Consider the following 21,315-nt stretch of genomic DNA (forward strand, 5'->3'; position numbering starts at 1 on the left):
GTTTTGCACGATTTTTCGCAACCACAAGTAATCAGCCTCAGAAGATTGTCTGGAGCTGATGAAAGAGTGCTTACAATTGGTCTTAAGGTCCGTTGCCATCGCCATTCTTCAGGATTTAAATCGATACCTTTCCATTTCCGTACTTGTAAATATACCCTGTAGGAGTGCTGTTGTGCTGCCGCACTTGTTGGGGGTAATTTCGCTAGTTCAAACTATGATTTGAGAGCTAAGCGTGCTAAAGAACGATTATTTAGCCGTGTTCACACTAGACACTTTGGAACCGTTTTTAAACGGTTTCGAAATATAAAATTGAACATTTTCGGTGTCAACTGTATTAATAGCCATACGATAAATACATTCGATAGCAAAATTTTACAATTCGATCTTTTGAAACCGTTTTAAAACGGTTCCAAAGTGGCTAGTGTGAACGCAGCTTAAGTGTAGTACAGGGGCGTAGGATCGTTCTAGAAGTTGGAGGGGGCAAAGTGAAACGAACAGGGGTCTGGAGAATGGTTTTGAATTTTTAATGGAGTGTAGCTTCTCCGAATGCATGTGTACTGTTTAATACTATGTAAATTGGCGGGAGAAGACTGAAATTTAAACACAGTTGAGGTTCTATAAGCTTTATATGCTTTTAAAATTAGAATTTGAGTCTTTTGAAGATTTCAACTGACCAAAACGTTGGAGGGGGCAATAACATTAGTTGCCCCTCCCAGCAAAATTCTAGGGAGGGGCATTGCCCCCCCCCTGCCCCTCCCGGTTCCTACGCCGATGGTTTAGTACCTGCATTCGTTTAAGGTGTCCAATTTTTTACCACCGTAAAACGAAACTAAAAACCTTTCTCAAGCTATGGCTATATCACTGTGTCCGTAAAGTGTAAATATTGAAACTGCATTTTGTAATTCTTTGTAAATTTCCAAAGGTTTTAGAGTGGCTTTTTTACCGTTTTCATATAGCGCTGAGGTAGTGTCACAACCAGTTACCACGTGAACGAAAAGAAGATGCTCTTCAAGATTACCTAGTCGTTTTGGAAGATTATAAATTTTAATTAGTGTACTATAAATAGATTTCCGAATCGGTAAGTGATAGTAAAAGTACGAGCACATCCTTGTCTTCAGAGACTATGGTGACAGTGTGTCAGAATTTATAGCCCGGTGTACCTAGCAACAGGGGCCATACCACCGGAGGCCGATCATCATAGTGCCCTACGCCAGCGTCCCCAAGCTCGGACAGGTGACAAATCCAGCATGGGTAGTAGTACCCTACTACTGATGGTCGCACCCTAGACGCAAGCCACTCAACCCAGCAGAAGGTGCAGCAATGGGGGGAACAATCCCCACTTCGCACACAGCAGTGGGATTAAGAGTGGATGCTATAGCAACTCCAGCCGACACCCTACCTACGTAGGTAAAGAGTCATACCCTTTGGAGAGAGCTCCTAAAGGGAACGTCGGGCACACAGCGGTCCACATAACCCGGCACAGCTGGCACCGGAGATCCCGGTGGGGTCCAAAAGGCCGGGAAACAGGACCGCCATGCCCTCATACGGAGGCCCGCGCCCCACAACAGGCTACCCAATCCGCCGTGGCAGCCAGTTTGCACGGCCCCTCTCCGTTAGCCCGGGCCGAAGCCCAGTTACCAGCAGCCCACACCGGACCGAAGTCGGAGGTGGAGATAGGACCATTTGGACGGAGCTAACATCTCCCAGTGCGCTACCGCCCTTATGGGTTACAACAGCCGGACCCTTGACTCCCCGGTAAAGCCACCAGTTATTGCACACTCTAACCCATTTACGGCCAGACTATGGTCACAGGAATATTATTATTTTTTGCACTTCGCTAATTACAGTAACCCCAATAAGTCGGTCGGTGTCCTCTTGTGCTCCCCCCCCCCCCTTTCGATGGCCGTTAAATTTAAATGAGGTTCTGATCGCCAGATGTCACTAGCGTGCCGGGAAGACGTCACGAAAATCTACTCCTTTTAAAATTCATTCCCGTTAAAAATCGCAAAACCTTGGTAAAAGCAGGGTTTGTGGGGAAATGGTTGATAGACTCCGATTTTTGTACTCTTTAATATTCTTAGTCTGCGCCAGAAGGCGCAGCGAGCGCTATGTTTAGGGGCTCGTCGTCAGCTCTCTGCTTTCGTCATATCAAGAAAGATTTTTTGCGTCTTCGACTCTACTCCATTTTATCAGTAGGCGATACTTTTTATAAATTTTACGAATTTGCGGGCGGTAAATATAGTTTTATGAACAATGATTTTTATCGGTGCTGTGCTTTCGTTTTTTAATTTAGTTGTCTTTAAATAGTGGTAAAATGACATCGGAAATATCAAATAAGTTTTTTTTAAAGTTTTCTTACATAGCATTTTTCCATAAATTCAAATCAATATACTAATTTAACTTTAAAAATCTAATCTGTAAACTCGCAATTATAGCTACAAAACATCAGTGCGCTACTTTATTTCCAAAACCACGTATCTTTTAAAACATTTTGTGCAAAGATACGTGGTTTTGGAAATAAGATAGCGAATGAGCTTCACCGCTATACTTCTTTGTGCTGCAGAGAAGTGGTCGACATTTCAAAGGGGCTACATAGCGATGACAGCGCCATCTATATTTTCCAATGGCGTTATTAAAGCTATACTATGGGAAAAATTCGGAGTCTATCAACCATCTCTCCACAAACCCTGGTAAAAGATACCCAGCTAGGTAACCAAAATAAAAAAAGCCGTCGAAAAAATCATTCGATAGTAATTTTACAGCTGAAATTGTATTTTAACGACTATCGCTGCCACAATATAAGCGTAAATTAGCGTCCATATAAGAAAATGGTGACGACTTGAACTAGGACGCTTAAGACTTAACATAAAAGTATAAATTTTTGCATTTATTTTGTCATTGTTATCTGTAGGCGGATTAATTCGTTAATTAATTAATCAACCGGCTTTATTTATTTTGGTCTTGACCAGCTTGTTTTTGAAATTTCGAAACATTAAATTTCAAATATTTTTCCTCCTGTTAGTTGGATTTTCTTCCACAAAATGTGCGCACACTGTCGTGGGAACAGTTGCAATAATGCGGGTTCAATTTCTTATGACGACGAGGATAAAGCAAAATTTTAGATAGTGCACTGCACCAATTTTCGTTATGAAAATTTCAAACATTCAAACTCATACAAATGTTATAGAATTAGTTTTTTTATGTCAATAAACTTGCATTATTGACAAATACATTTTAATCAATTTTCCAAAAATATCAGGCGGCCATTTTGGAAAATGGCGCCGCAAGAATCCTTCGATATTTTTTATCTGGTAGAAATCAGAAAAAAAATGCTTTTGCAGCTGAAATTGTATTTTAAGCGAATTCGTTGCCAAAATATATTTATTACAAAAAATTTGTAAATTGGCGTCCATATTGGAAAATGGCGACGAAGCGAACTTGAATGCTAAAGACATAACATAAAAATATCAATTTTTGCATTTATTTCGTCATTGTTATCTCTAGGAGGATTAATTCGTTAATTAATTTATCAACCGGCTTTATTTATTTTGGTCTTGACCAGCTTGTTTTTGAAATTTCGAAACATTAAATTTAAAATATCTTTCTTCCTGTTGGTTGGATTTTCTTCCACAATATCTCGAATGAAAGATATGTTTTAATTATATTTGTTAATCGACACAAATATTTTAATTTGTATGTGGGTTTTGAATAATATTCAAAATTGTTAAAAGAAAAGTGGGTGGGTCAATTTAAAAAGCGTGGAATTTCCAAAATGGCTACAGATAGCTAATAACATTATAGAAAATGAATTATAGTGCATGGCTGTAGCGTTTAATTGATATATAGTACGAATCATTGTGACAATGAGAAGCGAAGTTATAGGCAATAAAGTAAATCGCGCGTCGGCCATCTTTAATGGCCGCCATCTTGGAACGCAAGCGTCCTTCAGCTTGGGACTTTCAGTATATTGTTTCTAATGGTAAGTACTATTTCTACTCCAAAATCCCGCTTTTACCTAAAATTCCCCGTATACGGCCCATTTTTATTTTATCTGTCCTGGCCTATAAGTATTAGTAGGATTAGCAAGTCCAGAATCTGGAAATGTATAAGTCTTTGTGCGTTTCTTATTTGCTGATTATTATTATTATTATACTGGGAAAATGTATAGGTTGATGTTTTGATAAAATGGATTCATTTTCAATTCGTTTTAAATTTTGCTTAGTGAAGTTCACTAATGTAAGTGGCTATTGCGGCCGCTATTTCGATGCCTTTTGACAAGAAATGATGAAAAATAACAATACTTAAGTTTATTATGTTGCTTATGGTCGTGGCTGTGGTAAAGTAACACAGAAAATTGTCTCTTCTTAACAAAATAAATGCTGATAAATTTAATTATTTGTTTATAGCCACATATTCCCACTAGTAAACAAGCAACAAGGTGCCAAAAGTCCAATAATATTTGGTGCTTAATATTGGGCGTAGGCTAAAAAAATAAGACATACATTATTACAGTTGATTTAAAATAATAAAAAAGATTGTAAGTTACTAAAATTATGCTTTAATTAATAAGGTTGGGCTTAAGTGAATAATTTAGATTTAAGTTACTAATTTGGTTTGGCTTAAATTAATAAAACTTACACTTAAATTACCAAAGCTTATGCTTAAATTACTAAAACGTATGCTTAAGCTACTAAAGATTATGCTCAAGTTACTAAAATCGTGCTCAATGTACTGAAATTATTCTTAGGTTACTAAATTATGCTCAATTTACTCTAATTGTGCTCACTGTACTGAAATTATGCTTCGGTTACTATATTGTGCTCACTTTACTGAAATTATGCTTAGTTTACTAAATTATGCTCACTGTACTCAAATTATGCTTAAGTTACTAAAATTATGCTCAATTTACTCAAATTATGCTTAAGTTACTAATATTATGCTTAAGTTACTAATATTACGCTTACGTCACTAAAGCTATGCTCAAGTTACTGAATTTATGCTTCAGTTACTAAAATTATGCTTTAGTTTCTAATATTACGCTTACGTCACCAAAGGTATGCTCAAGTTACTGAATTTAAGTTTAAGTTACTAAAATTATGCTTAAGCTACTAAAATTATGATCATTTTACTGAAATTATGCTTAATTTACTAAATTTATGCCTAATTTATTAAAATAATGCTTAAATTATTAATTATTATATATTCTATAGTGATTTGACTAATTTACACTAGCCTCAATTAATTGTTAAGCCACCAGGAGCATAATATAGATGTTTTGAGAAATAAGTCTCCCTTTGCAGCTTATACTATTCGGAGACTACCGACGGATTTTGAAATACATAATTTGATAATTACAGAACTATTACATCATGACAGTTCTATATGTTAATTATTAAATTTTACAGTCAGTCGGGATATAGTCACCGGGTAAAGTTTTGGCCGTATGCGGTGTACGTTTCCGGAGTTTGTCGGCAAATCCGTTCATATTGAAAAGTGAACCGACTCGCGAAGGTACACGTTTCATATGTATGACCTAAACCAGGTTTAAGATCACCATTTTGAAGGTCAAGATCACCCTCATTTTTGTACTGGTTTATTATAAGATTTGAGTATAATATTCAGCTAGGTACCACCATTGACCCATAACCCAAGTAGCTAGCGGCTTTTAATTCCATCATAAGCCTATCACAAGTTCCCATAAGCATACGGAATTGTCCACGCGAGAAGAAAATTAACGAACGATGATAGGGTAGTAGCGACATCTTTTTCAAAATTTCTACATTTAAAATATTATCTTATACTTGGTAGAGCAGTCACGCTCGGGTTGGTAAATGTCACACAAAACGCGTCTAAATCTCACATTTGAAAAATAAAAACCTTCAGAAACACAACTCTTATTTCTAATAGCCAGTTTTAGGTTCTGATGAATCCTTTTGCAAAGATAAGTGTTAATTTTAAGTTTTACAGTGATAAAATTGTGTAGAAGCCTTGGTGATAAGGACTCGCGGCGGTTCTAAGTTTAAAAACGTTCGCGCGCGGCTTGCGCGCATTCATAATGCATTTCGCTAAATTTATTTCAGAAATGCAGAGTTGAGGACTGCAGATTTTGAATACCTACCCCTTAATAACGGGTATGTGGCGGTAAACAATTTTGCCTAGACCTTTGCTTATGGGGCTCCTTATGATAGGCTTATCGTTCCATTAATTCAGGGGTCAGTGTTACAATGCGTAGCAGGGAGATGGCAAGCCCTTCAAGCCACGCGAGCCCACACATTACTATTAGCGTTAACCTCAAGAAATGTTTATGGAAAAGGGAAACCGAAGAGCTCGGTGGAAAAGCCTTTTAACTTCCAAACTCAATGTGGTAGAGGTGGTTCAAAGTGTTCACGCTGGTACCACAAGCTAGCATAGAACCAGGCTCCTCATCCAGCGAGGCGAATGTGCTAGCTACTCCACCACATGCATATTTTTTATCAAGAATGTACTTATTTTGGCATTCAAATTTTTAATAATAATAATCAGCTAGGCTAAGTATCCAAGGCACCACCTTAGGCCTAAGTCATCAAGCGAATTTAAAGGCATTAATTCAGGTGGCCGGGTTACAACGCGTAGGAGGGTGGTGGCCAGCCCTTCATGCCACGCGAGCCTACACTCACTATTACCATTAACCTCGACAAGTTTTGAAGAGCTCGGGGGAAAAAACCCTTAAAACAGTGGGGTAAGAACTTGCACACTCAACGCGGAAGGAGCTGTCCCGAGTTTTCACCCAGTGCCACAAACTGGGATCGAACCCGACTACTCTGGCTGCGAGGCGAAAGTGCTAACCACTCCGCCACCCCACCTTTAATTTCGCTCTAAATAAATAGATTATTTTGTGAGTAATTATCTCGTTAGAGGTATAGTATGTATTTGCGACGCCACTGACACAAACGATTTTCACTCGAGTTAGGCGCCTTTCCAACTTGTAAGAAGTGGTGACGAAAACAATATTGAGAAGATGTTCCTCCGTCCTTCAATTTCCCTTAATGGATTCTCGTCCGCGAGGTTGTAAGTGCGGAAATATTCGCGACACGGACTTAAGAATTCGGCGGATAGTTTTTGGAAGCTCGTCTCGATTTTCAGCTGGCCGCCTCTTTTCCCGGGTTCCGGAGCCCTTTCGCGGTATCACTCTTTTCATTTAAATCGCTTGTTTTGTCGCCGAGTTTTCCAAGTTGCAGCTGACCGATTTTCAGCCCTTACAAATTTTACCCTTCTTTGCATTCTAGTAACGCGCGAAGAGAGAATGAGAGAAAGTTAACGTCCTAAAAGTTCGGAAAAAGAACTAAATGCAACGTTAGAAATAAACTTTAATTGCGACTAGGACTAAGTTGAATACAGTGTTCAGCGATTTGGTATCTAGGTAAAAGATAAAAGATACTAGATAAAAAGATATATGTATCTAAGGTTAAAGTATCTAGCGTATCTGTTGATTGTTAGTGGAAAGATACTTTTATCTAGTTAAGCTATGATTATCTAAACGTGCTATACTGTTTATCTTCTGATAGGTATTCGAGAGTTATATTCGCGAATCGGATATTTCCTCGAACACCTTTTATCTTAAAATATAGTACCCAGTTAAAAGTGATTTTATCTAAAGGTAAAAATATCTGTATCTAGGTAATAGGTAGAGTTTAGATATAAATAACGATTCCTATTTAATTTGAGTAGCGACACGAAATTTAACAGAACATTTCAAAGAAGAGCAGGCATAGACAGAATATCAACAAAGCTCAAGACGTTAAATCGACCGATAGGTAGATCCCAGCTTATGGCATGGGGTGAAAACTCGGAACAACTCCTTCCGCGTTGAGTTTGCAAGTTCTCTCCCCACTGGATAAAGGGGTTTTTCCCTGAGATCTTTGGTTTCCCCTTCCATAAAAACGTGTTGAGGTTAACGGTAAAAGTTAGTGTAGGGAGCTGTTGGCTCGAACGCGTGGCATGCAGGGCTTGTCACCACCCTCCTACGCATTGTAACCCGGCCACCTGAATTAAAGTCGCTTGATGACTTAGGCCTAAGGTGGTGCCAACGGTATTAGCTTAGCTGATTATTATTATTATTATTAAGAAAGCCAGTGGGTGAAAATTTGCGTGAAGTGAAGTCCAACTTCCCAGTGGCGTAGCTAAGGGGGGCGGTCCACCCCGGGTGCCACCCGTTTGGGCGAGATTTGGGGGTGACACCCGACCGTGGAAACACAAACTATAGAGACTAGTAAGTAGCCCGCCATGATATCCGCCCCGGGTGTCACCCATGCTAGCTACGCCACTGCAACTTCCCCACTCAAGCCCGCCATTATAGAGAGTGCGAGCCCTAAGTAGTGAGAGGGGGCCCCTTGTCTCAACGAAATTGAAGGAAAAAAGAGGGGGCGCACCAATAAGTGAAGCTAAGTACGGGGGGAACCAAAAAACCCCGCTAAGTGCGGGATACTAATAAGTGTAGCTAACTGCGGGATCTCAAAACATGTCGCTAAGTAAGAGCAAGTGGCGTAGACCAGGGGTGTTCCGGGTCCAGACTTCAGCCACCCCCTTTGACGGATTTATGCTGGCCCCCAATACGTGCCGCTGACTGCGGGGCTCTAGGCGGTCACGTTTGTCGCCATTCCCTAGCGCCGACCTTTTTTCCCCTACGTCATATCGTCGACTGCTTCGTCGTCTTCCTTTATGATAGGATAGCGGAAAGATGGAGAAACACTGAACTCAGCGGTAGTCACCATACTTTCCGTATTAATAGTACCGACACATTTATGCGAAATATTAATTAAATTACATTCATCACTGCAAACGACGATGTCCGACATGATAAGAGTAGGTGTTTCTGACCAGGGGCGGATTGGGTAGGTGGGCTGGTGAGCGTTATCTCACGGGGCCGCGACCAAAATTACCCTTTAGTTCGACTTGGGACCGCAAGCCTTCATTACCCACTTCACGAAAAAGATGCTTTTCGTTATTAAATTTCAAAAAAATTTAATTATTACCTCTCCGAGGGGACAAAGTCCCCTAGGAGGGGTTATACAACCACCGTGTCTGTCTGTGGGTCTGTGGGTCTGTCAGGCCTGCGAACGCATTCGCATTTTCGGTGCAAAGTGTAATCACGAAGCCCTTTATTATTAATTATCTTTAAATATTTTGTACGAAGCCATTTATTATTAATTATTTTTAAATATTTTGTACGAAGCCATTTATTATTAATTATTTTTAAATATTTTGTACGAAGCCCTTTATTATTAATTATCTTTAAATATTTTGTACGAAGCCATTTATTATTAATTATTTTAAAATATTTTGTACGAAGCAATTTATTATTAATTATTTTTAAATATTTTGTACAAAGCCATTTATTGTTAAATATTTTTAAATATTTTGTACTAAGCCATTTATTATTAATTATTTAATATATACTGCACTTTGATCTTAGCTGAAATATTAAGAAGCTTTTCGTTATTAAATTTCAAATTTTTTTAATTATTACCTCTCCGAGGGGACAAAGTTCGCATTTTCGGTGCAAAGTGTAATCACTGCGTACGCAGTTTCTCAAAGGGTTGGCAAAACCACCGTGTGACGGTGAGCGTTAACGGATGCATTTGCGGTTTGGTTTGGTTGGTGTTTTTTCGCTCACCGTCGTGACGGTTTGGTGTATTACGTTTTTGTAATGTATATGCGTAGGTTGTGATTGTTGAATTTGTTGTGTTTGTGTTCTGATGTTTGTGCATGTTGAGTCTGTTGTGTGTAAATGGGCGTTTTCTCTCCAACTTCTTCTTAATGACTTTGGGACGGACCGAGTGCTGAGTGCAATGCTACCTCTCAACGTCCAATGGCAGGGTTCGTACCAGTTGTACACGGTATTCGTCTTAGTATCAATTTGCGATCGCATCGGGCGGGATTTGAATCCGAGACCTCCTGATTGACAGGCGGACGTTCTACCAAAGAACCACCGACACTTGTTACGCCTTATTGAAAATTAGACCTTCAGCTTTATCGGAAGCGTATTTAATAGAGTACGAAATTTTGGTTTAATTGAAATAGAATTGAAATTGAAATTATTGCATCGAAGAAATTCTAATTTAGCGTTTCTCTATTGATTAAAAACAAATGCGCCACCCAGGTTTCGAACCCAGACCATTCGGCTTGGCAGTCGAGCGCTCTACCACAGAACCACCGATAGCTGCTTAGATTCACTGAAATTAAGACAGCCATCGTAAGCATAATAGGTAATAAAGTCTTTTTTTATTAATGAATTTATGAAGGCCTAATCTGGTTTTTTTTAAAGGTTAAATCTTGTTTTAGCGCAGTCAGCCGAGATAAGAGGGTTAAAGGGTAGACCCTGTGGGTGGTCCACTTTGTTAGTTTTTTTGTTATTTATTTACGGGTATTATTAACGACCTATATATAGTTGTGTTGATTCAAAGGAGATAATTTAACGTTAATTGCTTTAAGAGCTGGCGGTTAGTCAAGTGGCTCTCTGTGCTTTGTTGATGGTAAGGTTTTTGCTTCTTGTAAATATATTTGGTGTGGATATTTGGATATCTACGATTTCTAACGCAGTCAATGATTTCCTGGGTGTGCGAGTCATTATATGATATTGGAAATTGGACGGCATTGGTCTTTTTCATGCGGTATGTGTCACAACGTCATCTGGAAGTTGAAATAAAATGAGCGTTAAAGATGCGGCAAGTATTTCGTAAGCGAGAAAAATACAAATACCATCTGTAGATGTTTCTTTCATTAAAATTTGCTTAGTATTATATTCAACTGATAAACATGTACTGTAAAAAGGATTAAATTCAATTGTGCATTGTTTTAGTGAATCTAACTCGCTGTTGTAACTACTTAATTTATAATATACTGAATAAATTAAACTCGATTGTTTCGTCTCAATTATTTAAATTAAAATTAAAATTTTATACCGGGCAGGGTTTGAACCGAGAATACGTTTTTCGTAAATAACTCTGAATTGGGGAGATATAACTTTGGGGGTCGTGTCGAGAAATTAATACCACTAGGGACCATACTTCCGAGGAGAGGTATATTTTGGCTTGCCAACTTGTTTTATTAATGCAAAAATTATATTTTAGCAATGATTAATAATTTTCAAAGTCAATAATTTTGTTGATAAGAAACATACAACACATCTATCGTAATCCAACGATGAAAAACTTATAAATTAATTTCCAAAACATTGTCATCTATTCATTTACATGTTTCCAAAATGATGTTACAAAATTACACAAAGAAACGCTACAGCAAAGAGTAAAGGGGCTTTTACAGTTTCACCGATTTGCTTATCACGAAAGGCATCCCCCCGTTCTTTTACTATTAATCTAAGGGCGAACGCAACACATTGATTTTGCAATTTACATCCCGGGAACACTCTTCATTACCGAGAGCCTTCCATTTTATTTGGCCAGGATGAGACGAAGCAGACTTTACGCTCTTAGAAGCCTCTACAGCGGGCCTCTGTCGGGAAGATACACTTGGATGAGCTCATGCGGTGTCGGCTCTTTGTCTGTCTGATCCCTCTTTAATTTTGATTTAGCAGTGTGTCAGTTAATAAAAATAATAGGGAGGGGTTGGGTGGCGTCGTACCCAAACAATTAGTGCCTTGCACAATTGCCAGGATAACTGTAAAAGTCAGGGAATTTGAATAATTGGTAAAAAGGACCGAGGAAAGTTGGGGAATTTTAAGAACTACATAATAAGTCGGGGAATTTTAAGAACTACATAATAAGTCGGGGAATTTTAAGAACTTCATAATAAGTCGGGGAATTTTAAGAACTTCATAATAAATCGGGGAATTTTAAGAACTACATAAGAAGTCGTGGAATTTTAAGAACTGCATAATAACTCGGGGAATTTTAAAAATTATAAAATAATTGGCGAGGAATTTTAAAAATTATAAAATAAGGCGAAGAATTTTAAAAATTATAAAATAAGGCGAGGAATTTTAAGAACTTCATAATAAATCGGGGAATTTTAAAAATTATAAAATAAGGCGAGGAATTTTAAAAAATATAAAATAAGGCGAAGAATTTTAAGAACTATTAAAAAGGAACAATTAAACGATCAAATAATAAATATAATATCGTATATCAAATAATTTAAGAAATATTTAATATAGCATATTTGGCCATTAAAGCTCGAAAATTGTAAAATTTTAAAATTGCGACGTTTTTAGTCACTTGGCAGTAAATTTAAATTCGTATTTTAGCATTTAAATAAATTATTCACTTGTAATTCGTAATTTCGATATCTTTCAACGTCACTGTGAAAAAATAATGTAGTAAAATATTTTACCCATGTGTCACACTAACCTAATGTTACTTACTTACTTAAGATTTGAAAATTAACCATAACGGTGAAATTGAACTAAAAAGGGTTCAATATTTTTCATTCAAAACAGCCTAAAAACTTATTAATCAATACTCCGTTTAAAATTATTAAAAGTTTTAATTTTTAATTCAAAGTAATTGAAACACATCTGGTGTTAGTCAGGATGGCAATGCTGTTACTATTTGAATAAATCATGATACACACCAACAAAGTTGCACACATGAACTACAGTCTTATAGGCCTTTCAGCATTATTGTAGTATCATCCAATCATTTTTTTTCTTTTTCCCAGAATTACCGTAAAAGTAACACAAAAATGTTTCAATTGCACCAGAGGTATTCAACTTTTAGGAGGTTGGATTACAACGGTATAACAGTAAGAGAAATGTGTGACGGATAAGCTGTTGCTCGGAGAAAATAAGTAAACGATGTTGAAATCGATTAATTACGAAAAACATTAAATTTTATTTACTTTCATAAATATATAAATATTTACTTTACATTTTGGATATTTTTACTAAATTTAATTAACCTAAATGACGCATCCACGCAATAACTATAAAAACGCAAATGGTGGGAAAGCAAGTCTGACTTATGCGCGCTATCCGAAAGCTTCCGTAACCCAACCTCCTAAAGTTGAATAACCCTGATCACGCAATGAATCGAATGGGCAAAATAACTAGTTAATTATTGGGTTTTAGCTGTTTTGTGACCGTCGTATAGCATTTACCAATAAGGCGCTTTATTTGGCAGATAAAAGTGCGAGTGGACCCGTGACGGGACTTCTTATTTCGGCACATCCACGGCGGAGAGCTTATCTCGTTTACACACCCAAGTTTCAACCAACAAAAAAACTTGAAAGACGAAAAAAAGAGCCCAAAGGTGAATGAAAAGCTACTTCGTTCCAGCAAGAAGCGCAATTTTTTAATCAACTTCGGTGTCCTCTTCTGGCGGAGAAAAAGAACGGCGCGACTTTATTAAACTTTGGCCCACCCCGCGTAACCCCTTTCCCTCTCGTCTCGTTGGAGGTCCGGACCCTATTAAATTCGGGATCGGGGTGAGGGCAAAAAATGAGAGGAAAGATGATTACCAGCCTCGTTTGCATCGTTCTGTGTTTCGCGGGTCCCGCGTTACCCGAGGTCCGACGAAGAAACCCATTTTTAATGGATCCCTGAGGGATCTTATTTAGCCCGTCTTCTCTCCCCCATCAAATATGTCTTAGCCTCGACTCTTACAATCATAAACTTTAATGTTTCCAGCGCCTCTTTAGCTAATAAGATGGGTCCTTTGTATGGTTTCGGTGGTGCTGGTTTTTTTTCACTTTGATATCCCCCGAAGGCTTTGTTCAAGAAGCCAGGGACCGAGGGGTTAAGTGGCCGCGGGCTAGGGCCTAAATTGGCCTCGTTAACAAGCAATTTTGCGGTTTGTTGACCCCCTGCTAACTTCATTAAGGATAAGACGCCCCCTTTTGGTCATAAAATAGACGAAATTTATAGTCGAGCTCCCTCTATTTTAAAAATTTTAAGTCTAATCGCTTAATCCATTACGCTATAGTCGTAATAGACGCCGTGCTTAATTTAATTTTACAAACGACAGTGGGGACACTCTGCGGTGGAAAGTGTAACAATCGACCAGAAAATTCGACGAAAAACGTAATAAAATCCAGAACGTATTTATGTTTCTAAGAACTTTGCACTAGCAGTGTTCGGCGAGGGGCTAACCACTCTCAGAAAGTCTGTACACCGGATTACGCTTAGATTAGCACTGCCAAAGGCAGGGACTTCAAAGATTACGTGTAATCCCATTAGTAGTCAAAGGTACGGCTCTGCACACCGATTACGGTGTTGGGTTCATTTTCTTATATCTTTCAGAATGGTCACGCCCTAAATTCTGACAGCTGCAAAACTATAAAATATTTTTTGTTTAACGAAGCGTGTTAGAAAAATAATTTAAAAATGTAATAAATTTGCTATAAAATTCGGATAATTTCATTTCAATACATAATTTTTTTTAAAGTTTTATATTGTTAAAGCAATTTAATTTTTTGGTTTTTGTTAGTTAAAACTTGGGCTTAAAATGGTGCATGGGCATTAGCCTAGCTGATTATTATTTATTTAAAATGCATATTTGTTTCAGATATAGAACTGACCCAAAAATAATACTACCCCTCTCTAAAATAAAAACTACTCGAGATAATTCCAACTACCTACCAATTTGGAAAAAGCTAAAACAAAGTAATCAATTAAATTAAAAAAAAACACAGAATATATTGATTATCTAATGAATCTCGACTAAACAATTAATTAGTTATACACGAGTAATACGTATTCGTCCGTTCAATATTGTAAATCTGAAACATTTATTAATATATAATATACCCCTCTCCTAAATACAAGCCAATGCTTAGTTAGGAGGCCCACACTAGATTAATTTTCAAAAATACACATTATGGTTTATGTGATATTAAATAAATAAAAAATGAATTAAATCTTTAATTTTGAAGGGTTTAAAGTTTCGAGGGTCTCGAGAATGGTTTAGAATTCGTCCCCCTCTAAAATATAATCCGCGGAGTAAACGCCAAAAGAAAACCAAGGATCAGACAACTTCTGACGACGTGGCCGTTCCAACTTTTGGAGCTCTCTATGTCCGATCCCTCGAGACCAAAACCTAGAAACGGCGAAATCGTCAAGGAAACCTAATTTAGCTAAAGCAGTAATGCCGAGTCTTAGCTCGCGCAATTAGCGAAAGGTGGTAGAAAATCACCTTCGGGCTATGAATAGGCGGCTATCAGCGCGGGAAATTAGCAACGATGACCTACCCTCCCGCCGGCAGCGCGAATCCTTTAATCCGCGCTGGTTTCTCGGCCTCGGAAATAGAGCCGCAATAGAATGTCCTCTTTCTTGAGCGATAGGACACCGCCTTATTCTAGAGCCGTATCGGCGCTGCCAAAAGGCCCAAATTCACTCCGAAAGATACGTTGTTTTGGCCGCGTTCGCATGCACCATTTTTGCCCCTTTAAGGGTCACAAAATCATATGAAACATTTGGCCAGAATATTGGGGAGCTTCTCGCAGTGGGTAGGCTAGGTATGCTATGGCCTACGCAGAAATTTTAAAGGGATCCACAAAACCTACCAAAGGAGCCCAAAACGTTTCTCAATTAACTTTTAAATTCCATAAACTTCTACAAAATATTATTATAGGGAGCGTAGATATAGAAATTTTGAATTTGAATTACTGGGTGAAAACTAGGAACCACTCCTTCCGCGTTGAGTTTATAAGTTATCTCCTCTTGGCTCTTCGGCCTCTGTGGTTCCTTGCAAACTTTGTGTTGCGAAATAATTTTTATTTTTTTTATTATTATTATCGATAAAAACTTGCGGATGTTAACGGTAATAGTAAGTGTAGTGTTGAAGAAAAAGAGCAATGAAGATATTTTTTATCAACGAAATCTTATCTTTTCGTTATCTCCTTTAGAGATAATATTTCGACCGTATATAAAACCACCTGTCATTTGACTAAGGTGTGTCATCTAGTTTCTGCAGTTCTGGCAGTAATGTCGCTACAATATTAATCTAGTAATATTCGTTAATTGTATATAATTTGTAAATATTCTTTTAATGCCTTCATTAATAAATTACTAGTTCGTTATTTATAACGTCGTTCAGTTTGTTCATTTCTAAACCCTCAAGCGGCTATGCCCCGCGTGCACGTTGTAAGCTTCAACATGTAGGGAGCTTTTGGCTCACGTGGCTTGAATGGCTTTCCACCACCCTCCTACGCATTTTAACCCGGCCACCGGATCAACAAATAATAGGAAATGGAATTTAAATCAGGGGCAGTGTTCTTGAACGTTTTGATAAAACCTCTAGCTGCTACTCTGTCTGTGCAGAGAGTTAGAATATACCTAAGAAGCTGAAAATGTCCACATTGACTTATCTGATGGTGTACTATCCATTGCCGTCGGCTTCACGGAAGCTAGTTCCGCCACCAGGGGTCGAAGTGCTTCCGTTATTATATCATAATAAATAGTTAAGTTTACTGAACCATAATATGTAAAAATATTTCCACATTATCTCTAGAGGAATTTATTCAAAAATTTGGTATTTCTTGACACTGCGCGTTTGGTTCTTTGGGTATTAGCTGAGCTGATTATTATTATATTATTATATTTTTCTAGTTTTGGGAATTAAAAATTGAGGCCCTAAAATACTTCTAAAGGTCCAAAAAAACAAAATAGGAACCGCTAATATACTTGGTCTAGCAACACCACTGGCTGCTAGCGATTCTAATGGCCCTTTAAAGCGAAACTATTTGTCAGCCGCTGCAATTTTAAACAGGCAATAAACATAGACGAAACGCTATACTTCAACTATCTATATGACAAGTTATTAGTTATATTTGTTATTTTGTAAAGTTACCGGAATTTCAAGACAACTAAAATATGTGTCCATTTTTAGACTACCATTTCCAAGAATAAACACTTCTCTTTTCAAAGTAATGTGTTTGGTATATCCAAGAATGCATTTATAATATAATAATAATCAGCTAAGCTAATGCCCAAAGAACAATACAGGCCTAAGTCAACTAGTGTTTTGTGAAGCCAATTACCGTTGGCCGGGATACAATGCTTATTATGGTGGTGGCATGCCCTTCAAGCCACGCGAGGCAAGAGCTCCCTGCACTTACTATTACCGTTAACCTCTACAAGGTTTTATGGAAACGGGAAACCGAAGAGCCGATGTTACGCGTTTTAATAAAGGATGAATCGGGAGTTAGACACTTCCCCGAGGATAATTTATTATAAACGTCTGGTAACACGTATTCTGAAATTCATGGACCGGATGCCGTCGTAACACAGAGTGCCAATTTCGCTTGCAATAATAATCAGATCGATAATGTTTTAGGTGTCAACGATGTTTGTAGGGCCTTTTATATGAGCGCAGAAAAAATAAATATCCACTCGATTTGATTGAGATTTTGAACGGAACTTAAGACCATAAGTATTTTATTACCTTCCATAAGTGTGGCAGCTAGGAGCAACAAACACAAGGAGAACGCAGCTAGTGGGGTGTTGTGTTTGTTGCTCCTAGGTGGCAGCTACTCGAAATAATTCGAGAGGACCAAGTGTTAATATTAAAGTGACCTTCGAAATCCGAAACTGATATTGAAATTTTTGGATTTTGAGATTTTAGAGACTGATTTTCGTTGGAATTTCTGGCTATTTTAGTTAGTTTTATTAAGTATTTTACTCGAAGATCTATTTGGTCCGAGATTCGCGTCTGTATGCTTGCTCGAAGACCTATTGATACGAGTTATTTGTAAGTTTTTTGATTTCTTCAAATTTGTTTAGGGTTTAGCTTTTTTGTTCCTTTTTTATTATTGACTAATCCACTTATCCGTGTGTTGTATCACTCTTTGCAATGCAGTCCATAGCCCTGGTTCTTGTTCACTTGATACTATACAACACAGTTAGAGTTTGAATGCCTAGATCTTCAATCTCAAGATTGAAATCGACATTTGCGCACACTTGCATTAAAACAATAGGAAGTGTCATAATTCTGCTGGCACTTTAACATTCGTTATCTCTATTTGTATACCCCCGTACCGTAAATTGTATACATACCGGGGGTGTAGTGGGAAAAGGTAGTTTAGCCAAGGATGAAGGAGAAAGGAAGATCAAGCGAAAACACAGCCAAGGGAGAGGCCGGCAAAAACAACGGGAAAGAGAACCCCGTCAAATGCAACCCCAGACCAACCCCAACCCCAGACCAACCCCACGAAGAGACAGGAGAGGCGAAGCACAGGAGGGAACCCACCCGAAGCCACCGGAGAAATTTATTAAGGATAAAAAGGTAATGTACAATGTTTCAATTTTTTTTTAAATGTGTTGAAATAATTAAGATTTACAAAGTTATTGAATTATGAGAATAATATATTTTTGGATTATGATATTTTTCTTTTTAAATTATTTTAAATAATTAAATTGGTAGGATGATCTTGGATTTTTTTTTCCACGATGAAGACGTAGACGACCGGAAGATAGGTTTTTTGTGATGAGGATGACGTAGATGACGTGAAGGGGAAGAAGCTTTTTTTTTAGGAGAAGATGACTTGGACCACTTGAAGAGGAAGGTTTTTGATGAGATGACTTGGACCACTTGAAGAGGAAGGTTTTTGATGAGATGACTTGGACCACTTGAAGAGGAAGGTTTTTGATGAGATGACTTGGACCACTTCAAGAGGAAGGTTTTTGATGAGATGACTTGGACCACTTGAAGAGGAAGGTTTTTGATGAGATGACTTGGACCACTTCAAGAGGAAGGTTTTTGATGAGATGACTTGGACCACTTGAAGAGAAATAATTTATTTATTATTTTGTGATAGAAGACTTGAATGTGAATTTTGTATTATTATTATTTATGAGGAGATGACTTAAAAGGAAGTGTTAAATTTTCAGAGGAAGAAGTAGATGCCTGGTCGACTTGAAGAGAATTTCTATGAGGAAGAAGTAGATGATGTGGACTGCTTGAAGAGATTAATTTTTTGATGAGGAAGAAGTATGTGACCTGAAGACGATTCATTTTTAGATGAGACCATGGTGTTTTTTATTAATTTTTTAGGAGGTGACGTGGATGGAAGAAGGCGAGGCAGATCGATGAATACGATTTTTTTTTTTTTTGCAGTAGATGACTTGAAGGAGTTTTTTGAGGAGGAAGAAGTAGTTGACTTGAAGATGTTTTTTTTGTTGATGAAAACCCGTGGTCGACTTGAAGATGATTTTTAATTTTGGTTTGCGGAGATGACATGAATGATTCAAAGAAGGCGAGGAAGATCAGTGTGTAGGATTTTTTATTTTTTTTATATTTTAGTAGATGACTTGAAGATTTTTTTAAGATGAACGAATTTTGCATGAGGAGATGACGTGGTTGATTCGAAGAAGGCGAGGAAGATCAGTAAGTAGGATGTTTTTTTTATAGTAGATGACGTTAAGATATTTTTTTTGAAGAAGATGGCTTGATGATTTTTTTTTCTTATGTTGAAGTAGATGGCTTGAAGATTTTTTTATGAGAACACGTGGTCGACTTGAAGATGGTTAAATTTTGACTGAGGAGATGACGTGAATGATTCGAAAAAGGCGAGGAAGATTGGTAAGTAGGATGGTTGTTTGTTTTTTTGACGTTGGGCGAAGAGAAGATCTAGAGGATAGTTTTTTCCTTTTTCATGAAGAGAGGAAGGTAAGTGAAGATTTTGAAGTTTTTTTTTCTTTTGGGTAAATTTCATGAAGAAGAAAGGTAAGAGTTTTTTTTTTCGATGAGAACACGTGGTCATCTTGAAGATGATCGAATTCTGAATGAATAATATTTCCCAATTGAAACATGTTATTCTGAACGCCACATTTACAAAGAGTCTCAAGGGCAGTAGCAAAGATAGCTTGCGCCACTTGTTTCCAATTGGCTCGGATGGAGGCGACAGCTCGGCGGGAGAGGAAGTAGAAATTGCAAATGATGCTGCCTCATCTTCCTCGTAAAAAGATGCATTACTTTCAACGTTTATGACTTTCCCCTTTTTAAAACTAAGCTATTTATCACCCAAACCAAATTTTAAATGTATGGGGTAAATTTTTCGTGTTATACAGGGTGTTTCAAAAGGTTATGCAAAATGTTTAAGGAGTTGTAGGGGGTGAGTTGAGAAGTATGCATGTTTTTTTCCCATTTTGCCTACGATGAGTTAAAAGTGTGGCATACTAGCCCCTGGAAGTAAGCTGCGACAAGCGCCAAACCAAGCAGCAGGGACTTTAAATACTGTTTTACGCTGGTTACCTCGATTTGTTTACAAAGTCCCTTTTTACCTATCACACGAACCCAAACCTTAATGTTCGCATTTCTCTGCTGCTTGGTTTTGCGCTTGTTGCAGTCTACTTCCAGGCCACACTTTGAAGCTCTCTGGCACTCTTTTAACTCATCGTAGAAAAATGGAAAAAAAGGCATACTTCTCAACTCACCCCATACAACTCCTTCAAATTTTTGCATAACCTTTTGAAACACGCGGTATATCTTTCTTACGTAAGATTCATTAGAGCAATTATTCTCGAATGGTGATGAGGACCTTCAAACGGTTCTCGACCTTCAATATCTTATCTCTAAATATATTAAAATCTTAGAATGTATTTATTTATATAATTAGGGATAACGACTATTTTGACACGATCCGGGGGCATTATGGTCGAATTAACCCCCGGCATGAGGGGGAATGAAAAACGGCACCAGAGTGCGCTTCAATCGTGACGGAAGACGTTAATTATACCGAACCAAAGATATACTGGCCTGATTTGATTTGGTTTAGAGGAAAGGACAACGTAGTTATTATCCTCTAACTTGTCGAGGTTAACGGTAATAGTTAGTGTAGGGAGCTGTTGGCTCGATCTCGTGGTATGCAGGGCTTGCCACCACCCTCCTACGCATTGTAACCCGGCCACCTGAATTAATGGCTTCAAAAGTCGCTTGATGACTTAGGCCTAAGGTGGTGCCTTGGGTATTAGCCTAGCTGATTATTATGATTATTAAATATGAATACACTTTTATGACAAACAACTAATAAAATTAAATCAATTCAGACCTTTAGTATATTTTCGAGTGAAAGATTTTCAAGGTCGAGATGGTCTAATTGGACATCTCTGACCTAGAGGGATACTTCCGGTAGCAGACATCTAACCTTGTAATTGTTCGTAATTAAATACACCATATTTTCACCAAAATGTATCACCCCAAAGTGCGAACAGATTCGGGGTGTGGGAGGGGGTGTAAAAATGGCGGGTTCATCCTTTTCCCTTTTGTTTTTGACGCGGACGAAACAAAAGCGGAAGGCCGGGTTCCGTCCATTAATGGATTGTCCCGGGCCAACTTTCATCGTCGTCCAGAGCCGGGCCTCATCTGTAAACTGTCAGCGTCAGAC

General features: G+C 37.9%; 1 protein-coding gene across 1 annotated transcript in view; it reads left to right on the top strand.

Moving 5' to 3' along the window:
* The first annotated feature begins 3,916 nt into the window (after positions 1 to 3,916).
* LOC149948981 (mite group 2 allergen Tyr p 2-like) overlaps positions 3,917 to 21,315 on the top strand; it is a 327,603-nt gene continuing 310,204 nt past the window's right edge. The window contains exon 1 of the mRNA XM_090174211.1: positions 3,917 to 3,979. Coding sequence (XP_090030337.1) covers positions 3,977 to 3,979 — 3 coding nt within the window. The 5' untranslated portion in view covers positions 3,917 to 3,976. The remainder of the gene's footprint in view (positions 3,980 to 21,315) is intronic.

The sequence above is a fragment of the Leiobunum rupestre genome, chromosome 4 (genome assembly GCF_980474605.1).
Source record: "Leiobunum rupestre chromosome 4, qqLeiRupe1.1.hap1, whole genome shotgun sequence".
Taxonomy (NCBI): domain Eukaryota; kingdom Metazoa; phylum Arthropoda; class Arachnida; order Opiliones; family Sclerosomatidae; genus Leiobunum; species Leiobunum rupestre.